The sequence below is a fragment of the Erpetoichthys calabaricus genome, chromosome 2 (genome assembly GCF_900747795.2).
Source record: "Erpetoichthys calabaricus chromosome 2, fErpCal1.3, whole genome shotgun sequence".
NCBI lineage: Eukaryota > Metazoa > Chordata > Cladistia > Polypteriformes > Polypteridae > Erpetoichthys > Erpetoichthys calabaricus.
Window position 1 is genome coordinate 42,955,606 of NC_041395.2, and position 23,514 is coordinate 42,979,119.

The 23,514-nt window shown below is 39.0% G+C and overlaps 1 protein-coding gene across 1 annotated transcript in view; it reads left to right on the forward strand.

Annotated features, from left to right (window-relative positions):
- The window catches only part of LOC114645139 (E3 ubiquitin-protein ligase TRIM39-like), a 220,174-nt gene that overhangs the window by 75,644 nt on the left and 121,016 nt on the right, over positions 1-23,514 (forward strand). The window contains exons 15-17 of the mRNA XM_051922355.1: positions 9,305-9,337; positions 11,777-11,824; positions 22,252-22,341. Coding sequence (XP_051778315.1) covers positions 9,305-9,337; positions 11,777-11,824; positions 22,252-22,341 — 171 coding nt within the window. The remainder of the gene's footprint in view (positions 1-9,304; positions 9,338-11,776; positions 11,825-22,251; positions 22,342-23,514) is intronic.

Below are 23,514 nucleotides of genomic sequence, written 5' to 3' on the forward strand. Positions count from 1 at the left end.
CAGGTGTAGTTTACAGGTCGTAGGCATGGTAAAGTTTCCATTTCATTTAATAACCCTATTTGAACTAAAGCGGTTTCTTTGTGTGGGCGCCTTCGTTCATTGTTTGTATCCATGACTGTACAGGTTGTGTTGTTTGGGCTCTCACAGGTTGTGTTGTCTGGGCGCCACCTACTGACTCTGGGAAGCCGCCGCGTTTTGGGAAGCCGCTGCATTTGACTCTGGGGCGGGCGCCACGGCGCAGCACGTTGTGTTATTTGGGCGCCACCTACTGACTCTGGGAAGCCGCTGCGTTTGACTCTGGGGCAGGCGCCGCCGCGTTTTGGGATGCCGCTGCGTTTGACTCTGGACTCTGTGGCGGGTGCCAAGGTCGCAGTGCGCATGCGTGTGTTTGACTCTGGACTCTGGGGCGGGCGCCAAGGCCGCAGTGCGCATGCGCCTTGGTGCGTCCGCCGTGCATAAATTAACTGTGGTTTAGTAAGATAGATCTTTAACTCTGCTACCTCCAGCTCTGTTTCCTGCTTTTGGTCAGTGCCCCCTTCTCCAACCCATATAACATAGCCTGTCTCACTACCATCCTGTAGACCTTCCCTTTCATTCTTGCTGATACCCGTCTGTCACAAATTACTCCTGACACTCTTCTCCACCCATTCCACCCTGCATGCACTCTCTTTTTCACTTCACTTCTACAATCCCCATTACTCTGTACTGTTGATCCCAAGTATTTAAACTCATCCAACTTCACCAACTCTACTTCTTGCATCCTCACCATTCCAATGACCTCCCTGTCATTTACACACATGTATTCTGTCTTGTTCCTACTGACCTTCATTCCTTTCCTCTCCAGAGCACATCTCCACCTCTCCAGGGTCTCCTCAACCTGCTCCCTACTATCGTTACAGATAACAATGTCATCAGCAAACATCATAGTCCATGGGGACTCTTGTCTAATCTCGTCTGCCAACCTGTCCATCGCCATTGCAAATAAGAAAGGGCTCAGAAACAATCCCTGATGTTATCCCACCTCCATCTTCAATGCATCCGTCACTCCTACAGCAGACCTCACAACTGTCACACTTCCCTCGTACATATCCTGTACAACTCTTACATACTGCTCTGCCACTCCCGACTTCCTCATACAATACCACAGCTCTTCTCGAGGCACCCTGTCATATGCTTTCTCCAGGTCCACAAAGACGCAATGTAACTCCTTCTGGCCTTCTCTATACTTGTCCAGCAACATCCTCAGAGCAAACATCGCATCTGTGGTGCTCTACCTTGGCATGAAACCATACTGCTGCTCACTAATCATCACCTCATTTCTTAACATAGCTTCCACTACTCTTTCCCATAACTTCAAGCTGTGGCTCATCAATTTTATCCCCCTGTAGTTACTACAGTCCTGCACACCCCCCTTATTCTTAAAAATCGGCACCAGTACACTTCTCCACTCCTCAGGCACCCTCTCGCTTTCCAAGATTCCATTAAGCAATCTAGTTAAAAACTCCACTGCCATCTCTCCTAAACACCTCCATGCTTCTACAGGTATGTCAATTGGGCCAACGGCCTCTTCATAGCTGTCCTTACTTCCTCCTTGCTAATCCATTGCACTTCCTGATTCACTATCATCCAACCTTCTCTCTCTCTCATTTTCTTCATTCATAGACCTCTCAAAGTACTCTTTCCATCTGCTCAACACACTCTACTCACTTGTGAGTACTTGTGAGTACATTTCCATCTTTATCCTTTATCACCCTAACCTGCTGCACATCTTTCCCAGCTCGGTCCCTCTCTGTAGCCAATCGGTACAGGTCCTTTTCTCCCTCCTTTGTGTCCAACCTGTCATACAAATCATCATACGCCTTTGCTTTAGCATTCGCCACCTCTCTCTTCACCTTGTGTCTTATCTCCTTGTACCCTTGTCTACTTTCTGCATCTCTCTGATTTTCCACTTCTTCTTCACCATCCTCTTCCTCTGTATACTCTCCTGTACTTCCCCATTCCACCACCAGATTTTCTTTTCCTCCTTCCTCTGTCCGGATGTCACGCCAAGCACCCTTCTTGCTGTCACCCTTACTACATTTGCTGTAGTTTCCCAGGTGTCTGACAACTCTTCACTGCCACCCAGTGCCCGTCTCACCTTCTCCCTAAACACAACCTAGGCAGTCTTCCTTTTTTCAAATTCCACCATTTGATCCTTGGCTCTGCCCTCACTCTCTTCCTCTTATTGATCTCCAACGTCATCCTGCAGACCACCATCCTATGCTGCTTAACTGCACTTTCCCCTGCCACCACTTTGCAGTCTTCAATCTCCTTCAGATTGACTCTTCTGCATAGGATGTAATCTACCTGTGTGCATCTTCCTCCAATCTTGTATATCACCCTATGTTCCTCCTTCTTCTTAAAATACCTATTCACCACAGCCATGTCCATCCTTTTGGCAAAATCCACTATCATCTGACCTTTTTCATTCTTCCCCTTGACACAATACCTACCCATCAGCTCCTCATCTCCTCTGTTCCCTTTACCAACATGTCCATTGAAATCCACTCCAATCACCTCTTTCTGTCCCTTGGGTACACTGTTCAGCACTTCATCCAACTCCTTCCAAAAATCTTCGTTCTCATCCATCGCACACCCAACTTGCGGTGCATATGCACTAACAACATTCATCATCACACCCCCAATTTCCAGCTTCATAATCATTACTCTGTCTGACACTCGCTCCACCTCCCAAACACTCTTGCAATACTGTTCCTTCAGAATAACCCCTACTCCATTTCTCCTCCCATCCACACCGTATTAGAACAATTTGAATCCACCTCCAATCCACCTGGCCTTACTCCCCTTCCATTTAGTCTCTTGCACACACAATATATCAACCTTCCTTCTCTCCATCATATCTGCTAACTCTCTTCCTTTACCAGTCATACTGCCAACATTCAAAGTTCCTACCTTCAGTTCAACTCTCTTTACCTTCCTCCTCTCCTCCTTCCTCTGGACATGTCTCCCCCCTCTTCTTCCTCTTCTTCGGCCAACAGTAGCCCAATTTCCGCCAGCACCCTGTTGGCTAACAGTATTGATGGTGGTCGTTGCTAACCTGGGGCTCGACCGATCCGGTATGGAAATTTGTATTGTTATCCGCATATTAATTTGGCAAAATTTTACACCGGATGCCCTTCCTGACGTAACCTTCCACATTTATCTGGGCTTGAGACCGGAATGAAGAAACACTGGTTTGTGCATCCCCTGTGGCTGGCTTTACTCTAAAGATATCCTTTCAAAATCTGTAAATGTTAACATCTGTGTCTGGGACATATCTATTCCTTAGACTCAAGGCAAGAACCTTGGTGTTGTTTTGACAGCGGTCTGTCTATTCAATCTCACATTAATGCTATATCACTTACTGTGTTTAATCACCTTCATATCATTTCAACACTTTGTCCTTCACTACCCTACTATAGCAGTGCTGCTTTGGATTTACTGAAATTACCAGCAATCCCATGAGTATTGTGCCATTGAGCAGCTTTGGCTTTTGCCGCAGGGTTTCTGGGAAAAACAAGAAGAAGCACTAGATTTAAAAGTGAGCCATAAGAAACTGGCTGGATTGCGATCGTCTTGTGTCTTTTGTGCTGTTATTGCTGTGACCACTGTATCAATTCATTTGGATTAAGATACCCTATGAGGGGCCAGGCAAGCCATAATTCATCTATTTTTGTGCATAAGCTATTGCTTTATATATAAACACTACTGGTTTATGAATATTCACTATCGGATTGCGTGCTAGCCAATACAGTTCATAGGCAAACAAACATGCAAGCGTAAACCAATGCAGTTCACTCACAAACCAATAACAAATGTACTAGGACCAGTGACATACACGTGCAAATCAACAAAGCGGTGATATGCATATACAAACCAATAATATACGGACATTAACCACTGCTTCATATGGTTGAAACCAGTATTGTATACGCACACAAACCAATAAAGTATGCATACAAACCGATAATAAATATTCACTAACCAATAGCTTATGCACAAAAATACATGATTTATAGCCTGTTTGGCCGTCGTACTCATAGATTCCCTCTAGGATTACAGTTTCACTGGATTTGTGTTCCTGTTTTGTGACTACTTGCTCATGTGGTTTTACGACTGTGCTGGATTTGTCAACATTTTCAAACATGCTATAATCTTCAGAAAAACCGCCAATCTCATTCCAGAAGTACAGTAAGATAAACTTTGCATTTCATTCAGGAGGCTTTTCGTAACAGATGTAATTTCATTCACCCCCATCATCTGCAGCTGAGAAACTGGACTGTGTTTTGGTCTGTGTCATGAGTGTTTGTTTATAGTGATTAGTATAGTGTTTAGTATGTAATCGAGTTTCTTTTGTACCTTGTAGTTAAATAATTATCACCAACTAGGTTTTAGGAGGGTTTCAGCATGCCCAATATTTGTTAAATTGTTTTTTTTTCTTCATTCACTATTCAATACATTCTCTAAGGATCACAGTCACACCAAACCTCTTCTATAAAAAATAAAACGCTTCCAGTCAAGTACTGTGTACACTTTAAGCTTCTTGTCCTCACTTACAAAGCACTCAATAATCTGCTCCCACTTATTTAAAATATCTTCTTATAGATAATACACCAGTCTGCTCACTTTACTCTTCTACTTTTGGCCTTCTTGCTCTCCCTTCAGTTCTCCTGTTTTCCGTGGGAGGTCAGACTGTTAGTTGTACTGCTCATTGGGTTTTTGGAACTGCTTCCCTGGTGATATCCTGGCACCATTTCAGAATTGCCTCCTCAGAATATCCTTCCTAAACTTCTTTTTTTATTTCAAAACATTCCAATATATATCAATAAATAATTTTTTAAGCAATTAGATTCAACAATAACCTCATTCATTTGGAACTCAAAACACCCACGTATCCGAAGAGCGACCCTACAAAGACCTCAGGCAGAAGGTGGCATGGCTTTACCTAATTTTCAGTTTTATTACTGGGCAGCAAACATACAAGCCATAAAAACCTGGACACAAAAAAATGAACATACACAGGCTTGGTTCACAGTAGAAGTAAAATCTTGTAGTACTTCTTTATACTCCCTGCTCTGCGCTCCAATAGATGCAAGTTATCGCAAATATACTAATAACCCAATTGTGCTTTACTCACTCAGAATATGGAACCAACTTAGAAAGCATTTTAAGATGGAAAATCTTTTATCTGTGGCACCTCTGCAAGAGAACCACCTCTTTCAACCCTCGCAAACATATCCAGTTTTTAATATCTGGAAAAGTTTTGGGATTAAAATGCTCAGAGATCTTTATATAGACAACATATTTGCATCTTTTGAACAATTATGTTCCAAATTCAACCTCACAGCTACACATTTCTTTCACTATCTTCAAATTAGAAATTTTGTTAAACAGAAACTGCCCGATTTTCCTCACCTCGTACCCTCCACCATGCTGGAAAAAATACTGCTGAATTTCGAGGAATTAAACACCATTTCCACATTATATAAAATCTTATTAGAGTCCTTACCTTTCAAAGATCCAAGAGGACATTGGGAAGAAGATCTCTTAATCAATATATCAGAAAAGGAGTGGAAGGTAGCAAAGCAGAGAATTCACTCGAGCTCCATATGTGCAAAGCATAGAATTATTCAACTAAAAATTATATATCGAGCTCATCTGTCTCGCTAAAACTGTCCAAAATGTTTCCAGGGCGAGACCCAACCTGCGAACGCTGCAACCAAGCTCCTGCCTCACTGGGTCACATGTTCTGGGCCTGCACCAAACTAACATCATTTTGGACCAAAATTTTTAAGTGCCTTTCAGTCAGCCTTGGGGTCACAATCCCTCCTAACCCACTAACAGCTGTGTTCGGTGTTCTTCCAGACGGACTTGAAGTGGAGAAGGACAAGCAAACGGTGATTGCATTCACTACAGTTTTGGCACGCAGACTTATTTTGTTAAATTGGAAGAATCGTAACTCTCCGCTGATAAGTCAGTGGGAAACCGATGTTTTATATTATTTGAAATTGGAAAAAAATCAAATTCTCAGTTAGAGGATCTGTACAGAATTTTTTCAAAACCTGGCAGGATCTATTCATCCATCCATCCATCCATTTTCCAACCCACTGAATACGAACACAGGGTCACGGGGGTCTGCTGGAGCCAATCCCAGCCAACACAGGGCACAAGGCAGGAACCAATCCTGGGCAGGGTGCCAACCCACCGCAGGACACACACAAACACACCCACACACCAAGCACACACTAGGGCCAATTTAGAATCGCCAATCCACCTAACCTGCATGTCTTTGGACTGTGGGAGGAAACCGGAGCGCCCGGAGGAAACCCACACACATGCAAGAAGAGAACATGCAAACTCCACGCAGGGAGGACCCGGGAAGCGAACCCTGGTCTCCTAACTGCGAGGCAGCAGCGCTACCACTGCGCCACCGTGCCGCCCTGGCAGGATCTAATCAATAATATTTTAGAATAAGAGAAGTAACTATTACCGCATTTACTTCCCTTCTCCATTTCTTATTTACCTATATATATTTCTTCCTTTTTTTTGTTTATTTTTGCCTTATTAAAAAGCCCTAAGCAATTCTCCTTTGGCTAAGCTCTCCTTCTCAGGGGTGGGGTTTGATTTGTCTTCAATTTTCTTTTGTTATAAATTGATCTACAGTATTTGTATGGAATGATTACAATAAAATTAATAAATAAAATTTAAAAAAAAAAATTGCCTCCTCAGTGCTATAGATTTTATCCTTCAGAATTGTTCTGATTATTTGTTGTTTTCATGTATTCTTTAATAGATGTTTGTTTTATTTATTTAAATGTACAGTTTTATGGCTTTATATTGTAATCTTTTTTTTTTTTTGTAATCTGAATTTTTTTTTTCTGTCTTCCTGGCCATCCGACTTTACCTTTTTCTTTGTTACATACTGTATAATATTATTGTCTAATCTTATTTGTTTGTTTTATATTAACTTCCTTTTTATTTAATCTTGTAAAGCACTTTAAGCTACATTGTTTGTATGAAAATGTGCTATATAAATAAATGTTGTTATTGTTGTTGGGACTCTAGAAAGGCACAATTATATAAAATTATTATTATTATTATTATTATTATTATTATTATTATTATTATTATTATTATTATTATTATTATATACTTTCTCCAAATCCACAAACAATAAACCCTCATGACCTCCTGAATATTTATTTAAAAACTAAAAGTTGTTTCTTTGATAAAATAGCCAGGGCAGAATTCAAGTTACTCCTCCTGATCTAAGTTTTAACTGTTGAATAGTGCATTCAATCCAGTACCCTGGTAGTGTTTCCCAGGGAGAAAAAATGAGTTTTTCAACAGTTGCAGTGACCTTGGTCAGAGAAATAATTTAAGTCCTATAAGATGCTTCTAGCAGTACCTCCTCTGGGGAAGGCATACGCCTCAGGTTAGGACTTTTATTTCCTTTTAGAAATGCAGGCTTTGAAAATGTCCAAGAAAAATGAGAAAGGACTGCCTTCAGCCTGTATATCCTGGATGAATTTTGGAATTCACTTCATTGTTAGAATTTAAAATTTAGATTTTTTGATTTTGTGGATTGCCTTTTGTATTATGGACTGTCTTTAATTGATTTTGGTTACATTTTAGGCAAACCTCTTTTTTTTCCTTGTTTTTGTTAATTTTTTATGCCATGGATGTTTTGTACTTCACTTCCTTTTTCTTTAGGTTTATTAATATATATATATACTTTCTGAAGCTCATTGAACTATTAAAGGTGTAGCCAAGTTTTGTCATTGCATACCAGAAGGCCTGCCTTTTAAGTTTGAGTGTGGCCTGCCTGGGCATGAGTCCTATGCAGAAAGACCAGAGAGAACCCAGAGGGTTTCTTGAAGCCTGTGCCACTTCCATTATTTTTTCAGGTTGGGCTTTCCCAACGGAGGTGCAGATTTAGGGAGACAGGTTTTGCCAGATTTAAAGAGCTAATGTTTAGTTTAGTTATTTATCTATGGACGTTCTCTATGTACATTGTGTTTTAAAAAAATAATAAAAATATTAGAAAGTTACTTTCAAGTCGTCTCTCCTTTAAGGACAAATAGGGCATTGCCACTTCATCTCCCAACAGATAGCACTGTTCAGAAAATTTAATTAGTAGTTAATTCATCTCAAAAACTGAAAGGAATAATCTTTCCCAACAAGAAAAATTTGTAAATGTCATCTTTTGTTTCATGAAAACATAACAAAATTCTTGACACAATGGGACTTAAGGCAAACAATGGTACACAACATCAACTTGTAATGAGCATTCTCATATTACTCATCTTAATACATAATTCTCCTGCCTCCTCACTCACTCACTCACGTCCGCCCGAAGCCAAATGCGCAGTCGCCTTCTGCGCACGTCCGAAGCCGAATGCGCAGTCGCCTTCTGCACAGCTGCCCGAAAAACCTTATGAGACCGACATCCAACCCCAACATCGTGGCAGGCGGTGGATTTACGGCCGCAAAAATTCAAAGAGAAAGGCGACTTCGATTAAAGCTCTAGAGGCCTGAAAGGCGATTTCGACTACAGCTCTAGGCCTAATTACGCATTCTGATTCAATTACGCATTCATTCAATACACCTATATCAGGTTTGTGGTGCATATACTTATTACTATTCCATATTGTACTGGAACATTCATCATTCAATATTATACTATAGGCCTGGAAAATTCATCAACTAACAGTACAAGCCTGTACAGTAATGAGTAAAGCGGACTACAATCATTACAAAACAACTTCTTCGTTACTTATCATTTGTTCTTCATACACTGCTGACACAAACTCGTGCCCATTTCATCTTACGTTGTCGAAACAAGCTCTTTGTCTAGTAATCATATAATCCACCAGTCAGGTATTCAATATTGTTAAAATGTTTTTTGGAGTATATGAAATTTTCTTTTTGTCATTCATTGATCAAGAGGCCTGTCTTCAATTCAAGAAGGCAATCCCATGAGGCTTTAGGTTACTTTTTAAAATGAGCACTGAATATTCCAGAAGTAACTATTTAATGATATTTTAGAAAAAATGCATGTGTTTTCCACATGAGATTAAAATTTTTTCTCACCCTCTCCCTCATCCCTACAAAGTACATGAGGTAAGTAATATATTAAATATATATGTTTTGGGTGGAGCATTTCTTCAAAATTATCTAGATCATTCAAATGCTGATCACTAATTTTCTGCGTATTTTCATTCATTTTTCTAATATCTGTTTACTTTTGTCTCCTTTCCAACAGTAGCCGTATTGCTTATGTACTGTGCTAAAAGAAGTAAGTTCTTCAAAAAAATTCAATATTTTATTTATTGAAAAAAGAGGCAGTTTGAATGAAATAAGCAAAATTGCACCAAATGAACGCAGCACTCTCTCATCTGGGAAAGACATAGCCATCAGATGTATGAGTATGATATTATTTAAGAAATACACATCAAAAGTGCTACAGTGTCTTTTAAAAAAAAAGAAAAAAATGAAAACCAGACCAAATTGTAAACTGAACAAATTGAGAAAATACAGTATAGGATGCTTTTATTTTGCAAATTTCCCACCCTTGGAATGATAATTAATTAATCTTTTAGATAGTGCTTTTCTCTCTACTCAAAGCACTCGCCACACTGGGAGGACCTGGGAGGCAAACCCACAATCTCTTTACTGCAATGCAGCAACACTTCCACTTCACTACCTGCATGGTAATGATAAAATATAATCAGTCATAAAGTCACTCTGAACTTCCCATTTGAGGAAAACTGAATTTGTTTTGCTTCACAAAAACAATCTCAGATCTTTGCCATTACTATTTATCTATCTATTAATTAAGCAGTTAATATCTGCACCATTGAGACAGGAAGAATGCTGTTTAGTATATATAAAATGTTTTTTCCTCCTTACATTTTTATCTCATCTGCAACCTAATAGCTGTGCAAACGAAGGGACTACACTTCCCATCAGGCAGCATAACTGTGCTGTGGCTGAAGGAAAGCCACCAGATCAGCTAGCTTGTTGGATAAGCACACTACAATTGAGAGTCGGGTATCTATGCAGCCCGGAGCCTCCACTTTCGAGCTCCAAGCAGGTAGAGCTGACTTAATGGACAGTCGTCATATTTGAGTCAGATACTCCTCCCACAAATTTGAAATACAGTAATCCCTCCTCCATCGTGGGAGTTGCGTTCCAGAGCCACCCGCGAAATAAGAAAATCCGCAAAGTAGAAACCATATGTTTATATGGTTATTTTTATATTGTCATGCTTGGGTCACAGATTTGCGCAGAAACACAGGAGGTTGTAGAGAGACAGGAACGTTATTCAAACACTGCAAACAAACATTTGTCTCTTTTTCAAAAGTTTAAACTGTGCTCCATGACAAGACAGAGATGACAGTTCCGTCTCACAATTAAAAGAATGCAAACATATCTTCCTCTTCAAGTCAGGAGCAGATGTCAGAGAGATGGAGGAAAAAAAGCAAACAAATCAATAGGGCTGTTTGGCTTTTAAGTATGCGAAGCACCGCGGCACAAAGCTGTTGAAGGCGGCAGCTCACACCCCCTCCGTCAGGAGCAGAGAGAGAGAGAGAGATAGAGAGCCAGAGAAAAACAAACAAGCACAAATCAATACATGCCCTTCGAGCTTTTAAGTATGCGAAGCACTGTGCAGCATGTCGCTTCAGGAAGCAGCTTGCACAGAAGGTAGAAACGTGAAGATAATCTTTCAGCATTTTTAGACGAGCGTCCGTATCGTCTAGGTTTGCGAACAGCCCCCCTGCTCAATCCCCATACGTCAGGATCAGAGAAAGTCAGCGCAAGAGAGAGACGGAGAAAAGTAAGCTGGGTAGCTTCTCAGCCATCTGCCAATAGCGTCCCTTGTATGAAATCAACTGGGCAAACCAACTGAGGAAGCATGTACCAGAAATTAAAAGATCCATTGTCCGCAGAAATCCGCGAACCAGCAAAAAATCCGCGATATATATTTAAATATGCTTACATATAAAATCCGCGATGGAGTGAAGCCGCGAAAGGCGAAGCGCGATATAGCGAGGGATTACTGTATACTGATGACATTATATTTTTTTATGAAAACAATGACATTTTTAAAAATCCAGGGCTATTGTACATCTACATTGGAAGTCTGCAATACCAATCAACACTCAGCATTATGTGCTTTTTGCATGTTTACATGCATTATAAGAAAATTACTGAGGAAATGGGAGGAGGGGCACAAAATATGTCATATAGCCAAGCCACTACAAAACAGAATAAAGTACAATTTTTCCTCTAATGTGTGGTAAGTCAGTTTTGTTTAGAAGATGGTAGAAGTAGAATGACTGAATATGCCAATTTTGAGTGAGTAAAAACAATCGATAACGTTCATTGTTTCTTGTTGGTAGACATTTATTCCAATCCACTTTATGATGAGGCAATCTTAATTTGTACTAATTTGATATCAATTTTAAATGAACCACCTTTGAATCATCTTAATAAAATTGCCAAATACTGCTATGTGTGATGATCTGCAGTAATCTCTGTGACACTCCATCCCTGAGGTGGCCCCCTCTGTTAACACTTCCCACTGTCCATGAAGTGCACTAAGTATTGATGGATTTAATATCATTGTGTGCTAACAGATACATATTCAAATCCTTTCCATTTCAATAATATTCTGTGTACTTTCTTGTAACACTTTACACCTTAATCTCAGTTTACATATGATTTCTTTCAGAAAAAATTATATCAAAATTGTACACTTGCTGCAGAAATGCTAGAAGAGGTACGTATTTTATAAACAAAATCTTATAAATGTGATTGCACAGGTTTTATAACTGACATTTTACTTTCCCCTACTTCAGAATTGTAGAGATACTTTTAGTTTCTGGTAGATATGTTATGTTGTCCTTCCTGCCTGTGGCACAAGCATAAATTTATAAGAATTTTCTATGGCCATTCATTTATGCTGGCCTGAATGATCTTAATTCAGTTTCTAAATAATTTTGTTGTATGTGGGTGTGGTGTTCGAGAGAAATGATGAAGTTTGTGTGTCAGTGTTAAATAAGATAGCTGTTATGATTTCACACACATGGGTGGCCCTGTACCTAGCAAAAAACACCCTGAAGCCTGTCCTAGCTATCATATGGCATAAGGCACGAACAAACCCTGGACAGGGTGCCAGTCCATTGCAGGACAAACACACACACCCCATCCACACACTAGGGGCAATTTAGGATCTTTAGTTCACCTAATCTGCATGTCTTTGGACTGTGGAGGGAAAGCGGAGCATCTGGAGTAAACCCACACAGACATGGGGAGAACATGCAAACTCCACGCAGGGAGGAACCAGGATGCAAACCCTGTGATTTCAGTGATTTTAAAATGTCTCTAAACCCCATCCCCATAAAGGAAACAAAACTAAAATGAAAATATGCATTTTCCAAGTTTAAATGCAAATATTAAATAGGTCAGTCTGAAAGAAGCCAATAATAAAATAATAGAAATCAGCATTCTCTTCAGTACAAAAAAAGTAAACTTCCAAATTCTTGCAGTACATTAGTACTCATTGATAGTATTTTATACTTCTTTATCCTAGAATTTGTCATGATTGAATGTTTTTGTTTTTTTATTTGTTTTATCTGACCTTTTTGGGTGATGTTTCTATCAATTTTGGGAATTTCTACAACTAAGAACTCATTTTTTATATTATTTTATTTATATACCTTTCCATTTAAATATCGACTATTTTTCCCATTATTATTGTGTCGTTTGTTGCGGTATTTGCTACAATATTGAATTTAAAGAACATTACATGCTTTTCATTTTATTTATAGTTTCTTGTTTCTAGACTTCAGTTTGTGGTTAGCAGCAAGGGTTGACAATTGACCTGTATCGTCTTTCTGTTTAGAACTTTGGCATGAACTTTTGACCAGGTCTCTTTCTCTCGGGCCTTACATAAAAGTTATGTTTTGTCTTACTTGAGATAGAACAGAATCAACCAATCAATTAAAAACACATATGGTTTTTATAACTGATATAAGTGTCTAATTTGTCTTTTTCAGTCTGCTAGAATGTTACAGATGTTGTTAGAAACACCTTATATGCCCTTTTCTATTAAAATTCTGTCTTTTTCTGCATTCGTTTTTAAAATAATATGCTTCATTTTATAACAAGCTACAACATGTGTATTGTACATAAATAACAAAAAGTTATTTTTGCAGACATCCAAGCACTAATTTCTAGCAACAACAGAACATGCTTCATACATTATAATGTTCAAAACTTCATTTTACAAAAACAACAATTTCAATTAAATAAACCAAGGCATTTCAAATGTACATTTTGAAAGTGCTACAATTACCTTTATAAAAAAAAATTATAAAATGAAAAGCAGACAAAACTGCATACTAGAAAAACTGAACAAATACTGTATGGAACTTCTTAATTTGTGAATTTTCTCATTCCTGTGCAGACAGAGAAGAAAATACAGGGCTCTTTACTAGAAGTGTAGATGAAGGTTTAATTGACTAACTGAGGGCTGGCATCCTCTTAAATTGCTCTTTAAAGGAACAATAAAAATAATAATAATGAATAGTCACGTTTAACACATTCTTCTTTAAAGGATATTATTTCTAATCTATCCAGCCATAAATTCTATAATGACTATGATAGGGAAGAAATGTTAATTATAATAATTGCAAAGTTTGACTAATTTCTTTCTTTCTGCATAAGTGCTAAAACAGATGCTTCATGTAAAACTCTTGTAGATTTGATTATGCAAAAATAACAGTTTAATTGAAATGGTTTTATACTTTATACTGATATACTTTATACTTTCACCTAGCTCAAAACTGTATCTTTGTTATGTTGCAGTGTAGTTTCTTCCTATGGCATACAAATAAATTTATACAAATTTTCCATGCCCATTTACTTATACTGTATTGAATTTATTTAATACAATTTCTATCCATCCATCCATCCATTTTCCAACCCGCTGATTCCGAACACAGGGTCACGGGGGTCTGCTGGAGCCAATCCCAGCCAACACAGGGCACAAGGCAGGGAATCAATCCCGGGCAGGGTGCCAACCCACCGCAGATACAATTTCTAAACATGTTTAATTTTTTTGTGTTTGTGGTGTTAATGCCACACCAGCAGATGTTTATAAATCTAGTAGAAGGTCATTTTAACATATTTACGTATAAAACTACAAATTTTGTTTTGTTTCTAACAAAGAAGAACAGGATATAATTTAATGTAGTAATGTAGAATAAACTTGGAGTGCTTTTTAATTACTACTGGCAAATTCATATTGCAATAGTAGCACCGCTAGTTAAAGAAACTATCACCTGAAACAGAGGAGAAGTATCTAATAACAGCAGACTGTGCACTGGTTCATGTCTGGGTTCCTAGGCCCAGGTTGATAGGAAATGGTAAACTATCTTAGTTTTCCCATTAGAATTCCTGAATGTCCAAGTTTACATTGTAAGCTGGACCTATTCAAAAATCAGATTTGGGGTTTACACAGTGAGATTACAGTAGCATGCGCTTTACATTATATTTTTCTTTAAAGTTTGCATTCTAATGAACAGTCAGAAATGCTGTGAGGCTGTAGCTGAGTTAACATAATATGTGCATAGTTTCTCTTTTTTACTTTATGCTTTCCTCTGAGGGACAGTATGTAGCATCTTAAATATGCTATACTAGAGCATGATGCAGAGTCTGTTCTGCTCTCTACTGTACATCTGTAGAAGGTAGTGAGGGACCAGGCTGATAGAATGACTTTTGCCAGTCTTTATAGAATGTTAAGATACTGGTGTACCGTTTCAACAAGACATGTTGTTGGGGGACCACTGAGCTTAAAGCTACTAACTCTTTCCACAGCAACATGGATATCAATAGGTGTATGCTCCCCTGCAAGTCTCCTGAGGCCAACAATGCTAAATCTGAGGGACAGATCATTGCTATTGTACAATTCAGTGAAAAGTTAAACTTATAGGCTCTCTCATTTATACTGGTAATAAGAAAGTTTATATTTGTGCAGTCAGAAAATGTCATGACAGAGTTTGCATCATTACTGGCAAAACAATTGTGCATAAAATGGAAAATGGTTTTCTAGTGCTAAAAGTGAGACTATTGGATGTGTTCATTCTTAAAGTTCTAAGGCTCACTATTAATAGAGGCTGATGATTTTGAATGATGAGCTAAAACCAAGAAACAACAAGATCACATACTGTAAATGTTCCTGTTGTCAAGGTGGTTTGGTGCTATATACATTGTTGTAGAAACTGTGTCTTTCAATTTCCTTTTGCACAGTACTTAATTATGATAAGGATGAGTGCCACAGACAAGTGGTCATTTTGTAATGTACAGCCTAGAAAATCCACCACCTTAAATACTTTAGACTTAACAAAACTGTATTAGACATGGGCATACTTATGGAAATGCATGACGAGAGACACAGAAATTCCCAGAATTGGTCAATAGCAATAGCACAAGAGGAAGGTGTAGTTACCAAATATGCCACTAGATATCGTATGCCTACAGTCTGATTAATCAATCTGCCAAGTGGCAAGAGTACTGAGTTGATCAAGAGTGTATTTCTAATATTTATTCTACTATTTGCGCATGCGACTAGTAGAAGTCACCAGGGCAGATTTTTAAGAGGTAATGATGATCACATTTTTTGACATTAAAGGACTTGTTCATAAAGAATTTGTTCTCTGTGAACAGACTGTTAATGAGTGACATTACATCGAACTGCTGAGGTGTGTACAGGAAAGCATGAGGGAAAAAATTGTCCAGAGCAGTGCTGCACACAAAACTGCATTTCCCAGGAAAGTACAGGAAAAAACGCCATAGATGTGGTAACAAAAGATGAATACAGGAAATATTTTCAGGAATGGGAGAAGCACTGGGACAATTGCATCACAAGGCGAGTATTATGAAGGTGACTAAAATCTAATTGCTGTAAGTTTTATAATGAAGTTTTTTTAACAATTCTGGAAATTGTTGGCTCCTCCTTGTATTTTCTGTACAGAATCATTCTTAAACAATTAATTTCTTTGGCTATTCCCTGTACTTCACAACTATTAGAAGCCCACTCTTCAGAAGGCCAACTAGTACTTGACAGCATTAAATTCAATTCAGTTTATTTTTTAATAGTACAGTGGAACCTTGGTTTGCGAGCATAATTCGTTCCGGAAACGTGCTCGCAGTCCAAAGCACTCGTATATCAAAGTGAATTTCCCCATCAGAAGTAATGGAGACTCAGATGATTCGTTCCACAACGCAAAACTATTCATATAAAAATGATTAATACAAAATATAAAGTAAAAATACATAAAACAAATTAACCTGCACTTTACCTTTGAAAAGAATCATGGCTGGTGTGAGTGAGTTTCTAAAATCTTGTGAGATTCCACCCAATGGGACGACATGCGGATGAGCGTCCAAAAGCAATCGCAGTCTCCCAGCCGTTCGCCATAAAAATGATTCCGAAAAGATCGCGGACATGCTATAAGCGTCTGCCGTCGATGGGTGATACAAGGAATATTATAAATGTGCAGGGCACAGTACTACTTGGCCATGACCCTGCCTGACTGCTGTGTCTGTGTATAGGAGAGTGGCAGATCCCGTTACAATAAATAACCGCACTGTTGCCGTTTCAAGCTGAATAAAGCTAGTGCAAGATGGGGACTCGCACGTCACAGCACACACACACACGCATGCATGCGCGCACGCACACAGAGTCACAATGCTGTAGTAAACAGTATGCGCTCGTACGGATGTTGACTATATGAGTGAAGCACGCTGACTCAGATGGAGAATAGGAGATGATTGCCCACAATCCAGCAGCGAGAGAGAGAGAGAGAAGAACCATCAGCTTAGTTGTGATCATATGACGCACAGCAGACAAAGCGTATACATACTACTCATATTGCAAGACCTCGCTCGTTTATAAAGTCAAAATTTATTAAAAATTTTAGCTCGTCTTGCAAAACACTCGTAAACCAAGTTACTCGCAAACTGAGGTTCCACTGTACTCTTGACTGAGTGAAGATCCATAGTGTTTTGAAATGTTATTAGTAAAAATGCAAATTCAAATTTATAAATTACTAAATACCTAATGAAAATATAAAAACACTGATTTGGTAAACAGAGAGGAAAATACTGTAACGTAGTCTGAAACTGATTAACATTTATGAAGCCGACCAATATCTATACAATAATTAATTATTGAACTGTGAGCAGCTGACAAAAGAAGAGTGGAAAACAACAACTCAGTCAGGAGGATCAGCCAACTGGATGCCTGCCCTTACCTAGGCATCTAAAATAGTCTGTGCTTGGCCCTTTAATCAGAAATCAGAATCTTTCAATTCATTGATTCCAAGGCTCCCGGTACCCCTAAGGTGGAATATGAAAACAAATTTTAATTTTTCAACCCAGGTACAGTCATAATAATAATGTAGTATAGGAGGACTCAATCAATTTAATTATGAATTTTGCCTTAAGCAATGTTGTTAATTAAATACTTCGGTAAGGCTCCTACTTTATTATCTTAACTTCCTCTGTTGTAGGAGGCAGGTCACCAGTTGTTAGACCTTGCATATCAAGGTAACTAAAGCATACTTGTTTTAAGAAACAGAATAATACAATTTATTGATAAACACAAAGATTATAGAAATATGATAACTTCATATATATATATATATATTGTGGAAAATCAGCCCCAACACAGACAGGCACAGTGACACAGGTCCTAAGCACACAGATATTTTTATTTTCTTTCTTGCCTTTACAGCACACAACAACAACCCTTCCTAATATAAGGCTTTGTCCTTTCTTCTCTTTCTCTATTTCTCTGTCTTTCTTTTCATGTGCCATCTCCACCCCTCTCCCGCAAGCTCTGTCCTCTACCTCCCAACTCTGGCTCCCAGAATGGAGGGAGGCGGCCTCATTTATATTGCATACAGAAGTGCACAAGGTGCTAATCTGTCTTGTTCTGGCAGCACTCCCGGGTGTGGCAGAAGTGCTGCGGTCCAGGGCTCTGGAATCGTCCAAGTGCCCCCTGGCACTGACCACAGGTCCCAATAGGGTTGAGCTGCCAAGCTCCAAGGCCATGGTCCCGATGCAATCTAGGGGGGGTTGCCCTATTGTGTTCCAGGGGAGATATTGTTCCCAATAGGACCTCTCCCGTGGTCCTTTCTTCACAGGGGTGTCCTGCTGATGACTGATGTTCTGTGGAATTGCTGCTTTGCTGCTGCTTTGGGTTCAAGTGGAGGATTCTTCTTGCATTGCATCTTTCTCTTTGCTACATGATACTTTATTTGTGGTGTTCTGTGATGCTGCTCTGTCATTTTGCTTTCTGTTGTTTGGCCCTTAGCTGTGTTATCTACATTGTCTTGGGGAAAAGAATTACTCTTTCTAGCACAACGGTTTAGATGCTGTAATTGCTTTCTTGAATTAATGGTTAGTTCTTAGGTTTTTCAGACTACTGGCATACAGCTTTGGCATGGCAGACTAGATCATAGTTTTCCAGGTCCACAAAGCAAAAAAGATTACTGGTTTCAGCTCACCAAAGAGAGAGAGTTTTTCATCTGCTTTTCAGTTTCAGAGAGCAGTTTCAGAGATTTTAGTCATTTTGGAGAATGTGCTGAGGAGTAATCCCGGTGCAGAGGAGAATCCAGAGAATTGCCTGAGTTCCTTCAGAATTCCCCAGAGAATCTGTTAGTGTGTATCCCAAGAATGGGTCAGCTAGTTTTTAAGAACGAATCATAACCATTCATGATTGGATTAAAGTCACAAAATCAGGGTCTTCTCATACTGTAGAATCGCTATTCTGTCCATCTCTATTGCCATTCCTTGAGTTATTGGTCTTTGTTCTTGGTTGAACCCATTTTGTACCATCCGGCCCGAAAGAGTTTGCTGAGGGGCCTCTTGAAACATTTCAGCTCAACTCTGATTTATACCTTTGTTATTAGATGAATAAAGACAGATCCTGGTACAAGTTGTAGCTCAGACACTTAGTTTGAAATGCAAGTGGGGAAAGGTACAACTGGATGTCTTCTAAATCTGCTGCTTTAACAGGCCTGGTGTGTCACTAAAGCCTAGCAGAATGGGCAATAGCCACTTTGTCCTACAGTAGACCAGTGGCAACAAGTGACACAGCAAGATACCAAGAAGAGGAATAGAATAGAGAGGAGTTAGTAATACAGTAATCCCTCCTCCATCGCGGGGGTTGTGTTCCAGAGCCACCCGCGAAATAAGAAAATCTGCGAAGTAGAAACCATATGTTTATATGGTTATTTTTATATTGTCATGCTTGGGTCACAGATTTGCACAGAAACACAGGAGGTTGTAGAGAGACAGGAACGTTATTCAAACACTGCAAACAAACATTTGTCTCTTTTTCAAAAGTTTAAACTGTGCTCCATGACAAGACAGAGATGACAGTTCTGTCTCACAATTAAAAGAATGCAAACATATCTTCCTCTTCAAAAGAGTGCGCGTCAGGAGCACAGACTGTCAGAAAGAAAGAGGAAAGCAAACAAATCAATAGGGCTGTTTGGCTTTTAAGTATGCGAAGCACCGCCGGTACAAAGCTGTTGAAGGCGGCAGCTCACACCCCCTCCGTCAGGAGCAGGGAGAGAGAGAGAGAGAGAGAGAGACAGAGAAAAACAAACAGTCAAAAATCAATACGTGCCCTTCGAGCTTTCAAGTATGCGAAGCACCGTGCAGCATGTCGCTTCAGGAAGCAGCTGCACAGAAGATAGCAACGTGAAGATAATCTTTCAGCATTTTTAGACAAGCGTCCGTATCGTCTAGGTGTGCGAACAGCCCCCCTGCTCACACCCCCTACGTCAGTATCAGAGAAAGTCAGCGCAAGAGAGAGAGAGAAAAGTAAGTTGGGTAGCTTCTCAGCCATCTGCCAATAGCGTCCCTTGTATGAAATCAACTGTGCAAACCAACTGAGGAAGCATGTACCAGAAATTAAAAGAGCCATTGTCCTCAGAAATCCGTGAACCAGCAAAAAATCTGCGATATATATTTAAATATGCTTACATATAAAATCCACGATAGAGTGAAGCCGCGAAAGGCGAAGCGCGATATAGCGAGGGATCACTGTAGTGCATAAGTATTGTAATGCTTGTATTTTTATATGGATGATTAGTAAACAGAGATGCACAGCTAATCAGCAGCTTGAATCAGGGTATGCAGTACCCAGCTTGGATTTAAAACTTGGGACCAAAGGGGCATCTCTTATACTGTATATGAAGGCAGATCACTCCTGTAAACTAAAAGCTCAATCTCCTACTCTTATTTTGATAATCCTTGGAATTCTTAATAGATTCACATCTTGAGATCTTAATACCTGCTGTGGTGTATAGATAGTGACAAGTTCAGATAAGTAAACAGGGCGTTGGCCATTTAAGGCTTTACCGTATATGTAAGGAGAATTTTAAAATCATCCCTAAACATAACTGGAAAGCAGTGTAAAGATTTCAGAACAGAAGTGACGTGGCCGTAGATTTGAACAGCCTGTGAATATCGTATTGCTGTAGTGAATCCTACTACAAATAAATGCATGAATAAACTCTCAGTATGATCCATATACATGCACATATTTAAAAAGGCAAGCTAGTGTCAAAGACAATGGCTATGTTAAATGCTGAGTTAAAAAGTGATAGAATATTGTTGTGGTTGGCATCACTCCTTCTCATCCATCCACTCTTTTAATTCATTGACATAATAAACTAAGGACACCATTTGAAAAATGTCATTTGGACTAAAAGGAAGGCATGGCTTGGAATCATCTACATGCAAGTAGAAATAAATGTTATGTTTCCTAATGATGTATATTTCCCAATGGAACTGAAAACAGTAAAGGTCCAATTTTTTAGCCCTGCAGGTCACCACATTTACCTTATGAATATCCATCCATCCATTATCCAACCCACCATATCCTAATTACAGGGTCATGGGGGTCTGCTGGAGCCAATCCCAGGGCGCAAGGCAGGAAACAAACCCCGGACAGGACACCGCAGGGCGCACACACATACACACACACACACACCCACACACCAAGCACACACTAGGGACAATTTAGAATCGCCAATGCACCTAACCTGCATGTCTTTGGACTGTGGGAGGAAACTGGAGTATCCGGAGGAAACCTACACAGACACAGGGAGAACATGCAAACTCCATGCAGGGAGCACCCGAGAAGCAAACCCGGATCTCCTAACTGCGAGGTAGCAGCACTACCCACTGCGCCACCGTGCCGCCCCTTATGAATATAATATGAGAATAATGTCAATGTATTTCTATTCATACTGAAATCGATTTGATAAATAAGAAGTAATCCAAGGAAGCACAGTGCCTTTGAGATTAATTTCATTTATTGGCTTATGTTACAGAAAAGAGCAGTCAGTGGTGTCAAATGGTACAGTTAAATCTGACAACATAATTACTGTGGAATTTCCTTCATCAGAGAATATAAGAATGTTGTTTACACCTTGGTTTAGTGTTGTTCCTGTACTATGGCAGATATGGGAGCCGGACTGAAATTTTCCAAGTAAATTTTGATGTGTAAGGTGAGAGAGAATTTGAGAGGCAACCTTTTTTTTTTTTTTTTTTTGAAGTTTTTAAGAAAAAAAAGGGTATATTTGAAAAAGCCATGTAATTAAGTATATGCAGGTTTTTTCAGTAACAGTCTGATAGCTGACAATTTTAGTACATCAGGAACTGCACTATTCAGCAATGAGCTATTGATAATGCTAAGAGTGGGTGCTGCCAGAAGAGCTATTTAGCCTTTCATCGGTTTAGTTAGAATTGGATGTAAGGCAAAGGTATCAGGTTCATTTTAGAAATTAAAGTTATGACTTCCTTTTCTGTTATCAAGATAAAACTACTAAAGAGGTGTTCCCAAGGAGAGACAGGGATTGCCAAAGTAATATTTAGTTTGCAAGGTGACTCTGAAATCTGAGATCTTATATTGTCACTTTTATCATTAAATACATCTGTAAAGTGAGCACTGCTAATGCTTGTAGGTATTTTGCAGTTCAGAATTCCTATTTGTTAGATTAGCAGCAACAGTTAAAAGTGCACATTGATTGTTTCTGTTTTTGTCTAATAAGTTGGAATTGTAGTCAAAGTGGTCCATAAAGAGAGCTTTTTTATACTTTTTCACACTGTCTGTTCATGCAGTTCGGAAGATGCGCTGTTTTATTGAACCCCATCTATGGTCCAGTTTTTGGAACTCTATTTTAAGAATGCAAGTATTCTCATTAAAACAGGGTGAGTTTCTATCTGCTTTAATCACTTTATTTTAAGGGGAGCTACTGTGTTCAAAGCCTCTTTCAGAGTCACATTATAATTAAATGTCAGCTGATCAAGATTGTTTTCCATAGTTAAGTCTGTGTTTCTCAAAATATCTACAGATTGTTATGCCATTATAATTTAGACTGTTCTTGATTTAGTCTTTGATTGTATTTGTAAAGGCAAGAAAAGTCAAACATAATGTAGAGCTTGGGGATACCTTAAATTAGTGGACCAATACTGTAAGTAATAATTAGATCTAATGTTCAGATCATATTCTGTATTTAATTATTATTATTTAATGATTATTAATTAATTTAGATTTTGTTTCATAACTACATTTATAAAATGCCCTAAAACTGTGATTCTGGATGCAGCCACAGAAGAATAACAGATGGAATAAAATAAATATAAGGTATCACACAAAATATTAGGAGTAGTTACACCAAGGGGCAGGGTGGCCTCAGGAAAGTACACTATATGAGAAAATGAATCATGGTGAATTTGTTACCATCCATAAACAGTAAGTATATGCAAGTAATTGTGAGCTGCGAAGCTGATCGCACCCCCAGGGAATACAGACGCCCCTGGGAAAAAACCTAGGAAACCCCTAAGAAACATAGACAGACTACCTTCACATTTCTCCTTTCCCTTCTGGCCGGCTCTGTCGCGTAATCTGCCTCCCACGTGGTACTCCGCCTTGTCAAAAAGCCTGTACGGGCTTCTCTCAGTTGCTTAAAACTGATTTCTTGCTTCTCCTTACCCCTCTCCCAGACATTCTCTCCTCCTGGGGAAACTGTCATCTCTGAATTGTCATGGAGGAGCATGTTTAAACTTTTGAAAAGAGACAAATGTTTGTTTGCAGTGTTTTGAATAAAGTTCCTTTCTTTTCTACAACCTCCTGTGTCTCTGTGCAAATCTGTGACCCAAGCGTGACATAATTGAGAAGGCTAATAGAATGTGGGGTTGTATAACAAGTCATTGTGTACCTTTAGCTCAAACTGTATAGTAATCTTGTGAAAATTCTGAATATCTGGAATATCAGGTGCAGTTTTAGTCTTCATAATACAAGGAAAAATATATGGACGCTAGAAAATAACCAGAAAAGGGGTTTGAGCTAATTGTAAATAGTCAAATGAAAGCTTTTCAGTT